General features: G+C 64.8%; 1 protein-coding gene across 1 annotated transcript in view; it reads right to left on the minus strand.

Moving 5' to 3' along the window:
• Positions 1-9: 9 nt before the first annotated feature.
• CEP170B (centrosomal protein 170B) overlaps positions 10-7,459 on the minus strand; it is a 15,991-nt gene continuing 8,541 nt past the window's right edge. Inside the window, exons 9-19 of the mRNA XM_045288028.1 lie at positions 7,290-7,457; positions 6,610-6,771; positions 6,325-6,415; positions 4,501-6,198; positions 3,384-3,603; positions 2,350-2,509; positions 2,041-2,184; positions 1,869-1,957; positions 1,191-1,284; positions 1,046-1,097; positions 10-937 (exon numbers count right to left, since the gene is read on the minus strand). Of these exons, the coding sequence (XP_045143963.1) occupies positions 699-937; positions 1,046-1,097; positions 1,191-1,284; positions 1,869-1,957; positions 2,041-2,184; positions 2,350-2,509; positions 3,384-3,603; positions 4,501-6,198; positions 6,325-6,415; positions 6,610-6,771; positions 7,290-7,457 (3,117 nt within the window). The 3' untranslated portion in view covers positions 10-698. The remainder of the gene's footprint in view (positions 938-1,045; positions 1,098-1,190; positions 1,285-1,868; positions 1,958-2,040; positions 2,185-2,349; positions 2,510-3,383; positions 3,604-4,500; positions 6,199-6,324; positions 6,416-6,609; positions 6,772-7,289; positions 7,458-7,459) is intronic.

Consider the following 7,459-nt stretch of genomic DNA (forward strand, 5'->3'; position numbering starts at 1 on the left):
TGCATACATGTCCCCATAAGTATGTGTGCGTATGTACAAGTATGTCTCTATGAGCAGGGCCCCGTTAGAAGTGTGTTTGCTTGTGTGTGTGCGTCTTGACACATGTGTCTGTACGTGTGCCCTCATTAAGGTGCATTTTGTCTTCACATGCTATGTACACATGTGTGACTGTGTTGTGTGCATGTGTACAGGTGTGTGTCTCAGTGAGCACCTGCTGGAGCTGTGTGTACCTGCCTGTGTGCAGAGCTGGCTCTGGGCTGCTTGGCTGTGCTCTGCCCCAAGCACCCTCTCCACAGGGCCTCGGCAGCCTCCAATCAGCTTGGGGTTTGGCAGGTGTGTTGGCAAAGGCTGGAGGCAGGAAGCTGGGACCCAGCTATTCCTTTCGACGGGCCCTGGGGCTGGGGACAGCTCTGACGACTGGGTAGGAGCTGGCTCCTGGGCCCCAGGTCCTGGCTCTGAGTTTGGCACTGACTGCTCTGGCCTGCCTCGTCCTTTCTCGGGCAGCTGGACTCAGCAGGGGCCTCGCCAAGAGGGTACCCAGCTCTACTGGGTGGGAGGGCTGCGACTGTGGCCCCGCCCACCCTCTTCCAGCGGGACAAGAATGATGGCGATGAAGACACGGTGGGGACACACACACGGGCCTGGTGGACATCCCGGCCGCAGGGTATGGCACATGTAGGGTGATGAGAAGGTCCGGCCTAGATCAGGAACTGCTCGGTGTCCGGTAGCAAGACAGGGTCCAAGAGGCCGGGGTCGCCGCAGCTGGGTCGTGGAGGGAAACCCCTCGGCCGCAGGGCGGGCAGCAGTGTCTCCACTGAGGAGGCCGATGGGCTCTGAGCAGTAAGCCGGCCCCCTGCCAGTGGGCCCTGGGCTGCGGGGCTCCTGCTCCCGGTCAGCAAGGCCAGGCTTCCACTAGGGTCCACGATGGCGTTGATGACTGTGGGGGAGGGGAGTTCTGGGAGTGACCAACTGAGGGGCCTCAGACCCACCCAGACCCAGGGGGCCGCTCCACCCACCTTACACGGCATCCGCCCCACCCACCCACCTTCTAGCTGTTTCTGCACACGTCTCAGTTCCTTCAGGATGGAGCTGATCTCCTGGAAGGGAGGTGGGGGATGAGGGGCTGAAGGCCAAGGAACCCTCTCTTCTCCTGGGGCCACAGGTCAGCTCCCACCCCCAGCAGCCCCTACCTTGTTGGACGTCTTCAGAATGGGCACTTCATTCTCAGCATTGAGCCTGGCCTCCAAGTCCTCCCAGGTGTGCCCCGTGTTCTGGAAAAGTATCCTGCCCACCACAGTGGGTAAGGGGGGGAGCAGAGTGAGCCTGTGATGGTGGCTGCCCCCAGGCTCCACCCCACTCACTCTCTGGCCTGAGGGGACCATAGACAGCCCACACCCTAGTGTGTTCTAGGGGCTCGGCTTTCCTAGCAGGGGTGTGGACGCTCGCTGGGGGCAGAGCGGGAGAACACAAGCCGGAGAGTGCTGTATATGCCTGCAGGCCCACATCCTAGGGTAACTGGTGTGGCCGTGGGCGCCAGCTCACATTTGTTAAGTGCATGTGTGCGCTTGCGCACAGGCATGTGCCCAGGCCACGTGCCTCCTGTGGGATGACAGCGTGAGCACGTGTGTGCTGTCAGGCCCAGCACCCTAGTGTGCAGCCTGCTGTGGGCAGGCCATCCCTGTGCAGGAGCTGGGCCTCTGCCCTCCCCCGCCCCTCCCACCAGGCTGCCTCCATCCCAGTCCTGCCCTCCCTCAGCCCTGGCCACCCTCCCCAGCCACTCCAGCCACAACCATGGGGTAACCCATGGGGGAGCATCCACCCCAGCCCCACCCACAGGCCGCGTTAGCCCCGCCCACCGGGCCACTCACTTCATCTTGTCCACAAGGCGCTCTGTGTTCTCGCGGATGGCTTGGGACAGCTGCGACACGGGGTTCAGCATTAGGTTGTCAAATATCACCTGTGGGAAGGGCGGGTCATCTGTCAGGCAGGCTCTGCGTCCCCACACCCACCCAGCGTGCCAGCCCACCAGCCAGCGCGTGCCTCCTCGCGGTTCCGAGGCCTGGTCTTCGAGGCCAGGGGGTCCTGCCGGCTCTCGTTCATGTTCTGGTCCAAGTCCCGGGAATTGAGGGTGCGGGGCGGCACCTTCTGGAAATTGAGGCTGGCTTCTGGGATGCGCTGCACCAGCTGTCGACAGAGGGGTGGGTGGTGTCGTGGGAGCTGACCCCAGCCCTACTGCTTGGGGTCCCACGGAGACCTCTGCCCCCAGGTAAAGGCTCAGGCTTCTGTACTAGTCACGCCTCGGGACTGCCAGCCAGCTCTTGCTAACCAGCCTCCAGGCGCGGGACTCACCTCCTCACGGGCGGAGATGGTAGAGGCTGGCGTGCTGGGCACATTGCTGAGGGAGGGGCTGTGGGTGGGCCCGGAGGAGGCTAGAGGGTCACCATCACCAGCCACGTCATGGATCTCCCGGGCTAGCGTGGCCACGTCCTTCACCAGTGTCTGGCTCAGCCTGAGAAGACAGGAGGCGTGATCTGCTGGGCACTGAGGACACCCAGCACAGGGCAGAGATGGGCAGGAAGCCAGAGACGCCCACTAACACCCTACAAAGTCAACTTACACCCCAAGACAGCCCTTCCCCAAGGCGGGGCACTGTCGGGGCTAAGCCCTGCACCACTGGTCGCTCCACGATGGGCCCTTTTATCAGAGGTATGCCGACAGCCTGACGCCCACAGCCACAAGGGGGATGTAGGGGTGGGGCTGGGGTAGGTCCCGGACAGGTAGGTGGGACATCTACCTTTACCCCACCACCTCCAGGGGCCAGCAGCTTTTGATCACCACCTCTGGGTCTCTTGGGTAGGGGTCAGGCTTGATGTCCAAACACCAAACTCTGCTGGGACAGGCAGTGTGACCCACCTGGCCGCCCTCACCTATCTGCCCACCTAGACAGCAAGCCAGCCAGGTGGCACCCAGGACCCCTTCGTGCCCCTCAAGGCTCGGCCCCACACCTCACAGCGCCCCTTAACTCCGCCCAGGCCTCAGGTTCTAACTTCAATCGGTTAGTTTTTCTATCATTGGGGTGAGGTGGGGTTTCTTCTGTGGAAGCCCCGCCCACCCTGGCAGAGAGCCTTCCACGCACTCTGCAAGATCTGACAATACGCAGCCAAGGAGACACCCCGACCAATGGTGCTGACCCTGCCCACCGAGGAGTCGGTCCCTCCTACTCAGACCACTCACCACGCCCACGTTGGAGCCCCTCCTACCGAGGGGGCTTTCCCAGCCCATCCAGGGGCCGCCCACCAATGGCACTTGGCCCGCCCACCCAGGAGCTGCCCACCAATGACACTCATCCTGCCCACGCAGGCGCTTTGCTGGCGGAGTCCTACCTGGCAATCTCCGCGATCTCAGAGGTCTGCACGATGAAGCCGTAGGGGTCTGCCTCGTCGTCTGTGCCCCGGGGGCCACCCCGGGCCCTGGAGTGGCCGTTGCTGCTGGCCCGTGGGGTCTGCGTGGCTGTAGAGGTATGGGCGTGGGCGTGTTTGGGGGAGCCGCACTCCTCCTCCGAAGTGGACGTGTAATCAGAGCCCTGCTGCCGGCGGCGCGCGTCTTGGCAAAGGAGTTGGTTTCAGAAGCGGGAGAAAGCAGAGCGGGCCTGAGCCCCCATGCAGCCTGGCTGCTGGCGAGGCCCTCGCCGCACCACCCACCACAGCCCTGCAGGCCTCCATGCAGCGACCAGCGGCCTCACACCGGGGTGGGGTCTGGGCTGGTGACAAGGGTCCCTAGCCCCATAGTGCAGGAAGAGCACCCAGCGGACATGCAGGCAAGCAGGCAGCGCCCCCACCCCCACAGAGTGGCCATGCACCCCTGGCAATGCCCCCTAGGGATCACCAGTAGCAGCCAGCGCAGTGGCCGCCTGTTGAGCAGGGCCATCCTCAGCCTGCATGGGCACCTTCTCAGGGCACCCAGTGGGCAAAGGGAGGCGGCCAGGCCTGGAGAGGCATCAAGGGTGGGGCTATGGGATCCGTCCACTCAAGAGACGGCTCCTGGGTGTCAGAGCAGCCCCTGGCCCTGTAGACCAAGAACCCAGGACCCAGAACCGACGGTGGGGAGCCCAAAAGTCCTTCCCCAGCCTGGCTGCCCCGGACTCCATGTGCAGAGGGGCACACTGCACCGGCGGGAAGGTGGGCAGCCCGGCAAATTAACACAGCCTGGGGTTGGGTGGGGAGAGAGGAGGAGTCTCGGGAGAATGCTCGGTCTGGGGCAGTGGGTCTCCTTCCCCTCTGCTGGGGAGTCTGGAAACACCGCACACACTTGTACTCAGGCCCTGTGGAGGGGCGGGGCGGGGCGGGGCGGGGCGGGGCCCCCGCCCGCCCACCTGTGCCAAGAGGTCAGTGGCCGGGCAGGTGCTCCAGACACAGCTCAGACCACTGGTCTGTGGGTCTGCTGGGGGGTCCGGGGCCTGAGGGGCCTCAGGGTCCCACCCGCTCCCAAGCCCACACTCACTAGAGGAAGGGTAACGGGCGCTGCCTGGGCGGGCCCTGCTGAAGGGCTGGCGAGAGGCCGTGGAGGCTGAGGCAACAGTGGCTGCTGCCCTTCGAGCTACGCTGGACTTGCGGTTGCTGCAGGAGAATTCTGCGCTCCGGCCGGAGAAGCCCGTGCGGGCCGGGGCAGCCTCGGTCTCACTGGTGCCTGTGAAGGAGCCGGCCCGCTTCCGTGGCAGGGCCAGGATGTCCAACCGAGACAGCTTCTTGGTCTGCTCTGCAGCTGGGCGGCTCGTGGGCTCAGGGTTGACGGGGATGCCCCGCTCACTGTCAGCGGCCTCTGTGTCTGAGGTGTCGCCCAGCCTAGCGCGCCGCAGACGCGAGGCCCGCGTGGGCCGTGGCGTAGACAGGCTGTTGGAGCGGGTCAGCATGTGCGGCCCCTTCTGAGAGCTGCTAGGGACTCGGCCCTGCTCCTCCCGGGCGGCTGGGGATGGCAGAGGGGCCGCTGGCTTCCGCCGAGGGCCTGGCCGTCCCTGCCTGGTGCCTACAGGCAGCTCGTGGTCTGAGCCCCCAGTGTCTGAGACTGGTGCATGGATAGGGCTGGAGCCGCGCTCCTCACGTGGCCAGTCCAGGGACCCGTGGGGCCCATGTCCACGCCTCATGGACAGACGCCTGGTCAGCTCTGCTCGACCAGCATCTGTTGGGCCTGGTGGGCGGCACTGCTTCTCAGAGAGCCGCCCGTGGGTGCTACTCAGGGTGGAGACCCCCAGGTCCTGAGTGGCCAGCGGCTTGTCCTTCTGTGATCTACCTGGCTGTGGGGTGGTCGGGCTGGACCCATTTTTGCCACTGAGCAGGCTGCCCATGCTGGCTGTGTCCATGTCGGAGTCCCCGGACAGTGAGTCCTCCTGTGGCCTGGGAGGACTGCCACCTTCCAACTGGGCCTCTGCAGACTTGGACAGTAGCTGGGCCTCCAGGGCTGCCAGTGCTGTCTCAGTCTCCTTCAGGATCAGGTGGGTGTCCTGGGTGTGGAGGTCCGTACGGGCGGCCCGGGCAGCAGCCAGATCCTGGAGCAGTGGGTGGCTGGAGATGTGGGGGAGCTTGCCAGGGGCCGGGGGACCACTGGCCGGCTCCTTGGTGAAGCTCTCCTGCCGGATGAAGGCCAGTCCCTCTTTGGGCATTGCTGAGCCAGGGCTTGCAGGCTCTGGAGAGCGCCGGGTGCAAAGCTGGATGACCATCTTGCCGCTGGTGCTGACGTACAGACCATCTGGGGATGGCACGCTGGGCAGGGCTGTCCGCTGGGGAGGCGCCTCCCCGGGTGCTGGAAACGGCTTCTTGGTAGCCGTTGCCTCTCCGTTCTGGTCCCCGATGAAGAAAGAGGTGGAGGCTGGCTCCCCCGGAGTCCAGGGGGAGTACTGGCCCCTTGTCCATGCTGGCACCTCTGTAAGGCCCCTGTGTCCTTCGGGCAGCTGACCCTTGCTGGGCTCAGGGTTCCAGCCGCCATCTGACCCACTGGCGTCACTGAGACTGTCTGGGTCCAGCTCCTCCTGGCCAATGAATGGGCAGGCCTGCTCACTGCCAGATTCAGGCGGGCCGGGAGCAGCCTTTCTGGTGGCCTCAGGACCTGCGGGGTTGTCCACCCGCTCGCTGGGCAGCTGTGGGAGGAGGCGGCGTGTACGCGAGGGCAGGGCCACCTCAGGCTCCATGGTCTGGTGGCTGTCCTCTGCGGAACGGGGAGAGCAGCCTGTTAGGGCAGCAACCTGCCTGGGGACACATGGGGACACACGCAAAACAAGCAGACTGAGCTGCTGGAGACCTGACTTCTCTACCACAGTGAGGGAACACTAACCTGCCAGGCCTGGGTCCGAGAAGCTGTCAGCCAGGCTGGCCCAGCGGGATACCCACTTCTGAGCCCCTGGGGAGCCAGGGGCTGGCTGGCCCTGCAGAGGGGAGATCAGGGAGTCTCACAGCAGGCAGAGGTGAGAGCCTGCAGGGAAGGAATGGTGGGGATGGGAGCAGTGGGGGTGGACAGGACACACCTGTCCTGCTCACACTCCTGGTCTTGCTGCTTGCTGGAGCCTGGAGCCCCAGAGTTGAGAGCCCACCTTCCAGAGTCACCCTGCGTGGGGCATACCTGGTGCCTGGCCTGTGCGCCTGATGCTAGCCGGGACCCAAACTCCTGCAGCTGAACCAGGTGCTGGGCCACCCCTGCACCTGCCACCTCCTCTTTATCATCTCTGATGACTGGGCGGAAGGTAACCTGGGGCGGATCCAGAGACTCGAACACTCCAAAGACCTGCCAGGAGGGGTCAGCACAGGGCTATAGTCAGCAGAGCTGGTCCCCGCCCCCGCCCCGGCCCCTCCCGATGTCTCACCCCAGGCTGCTGGGAGACCAGAGCTCCGATTCTGGACCCACAGCCTGGCTGTGCTGCACTGCCCATAAGAAGGGCCACACAGACCCAGGCCTGGGGGATGGGGGAGGGGCAGGGGCAATCCCAGGCAGACCCCAGGGAGAGGATTCCTCCAGCATTCTCCCACCCAGTCAGACCACACACAGACACCCTCCCCCCGATCAGACCTGAGCAGAACACCCCCCCACCCCAAGCCCACCTACAGGTTCTAATCATACCCAGCCCTGCCCACCAGATGGCCTCAACAAGTTCCACCTCTTCACATGATTGGGCACTTTTTGCCTCAGCCCCGCCCACCCAGTCTAACTGCACAACCCCAGACCAGCCCACCTGAGGGCCACGCCCACTTGGTGATGCCACTCTGGTCTCGCCCTTCACAGGAGGCTACACCCGACCCACCCACCTGGTCGATCATCCGGCGTGCTTCCTCCACCTCCTGGTCTGGCGCCTCAGTCTCGATGGTGTAGGTGCCCGCGTCGCTCAGACTGTCCTCCTCCTCTGGCCTGTGCCCCTTGGTCAGCTGGGGGTCGGCGGGAAGCGGGGGCACCTCGGGGCTGGCCCCCAAGGGCGGCA

The sequence above is a fragment of the Echinops telfairi genome, unplaced genomic scaffold (assembly GCF_000313985.2).
Source record: "Echinops telfairi isolate 266 unplaced genomic scaffold, ASM31398v2 ScPeMD7_18;HRSCAF=68, whole genome shotgun sequence".
NCBI lineage: Eukaryota > Metazoa > Chordata > Mammalia > Afrosoricida > Tenrecidae > Echinops > Echinops telfairi.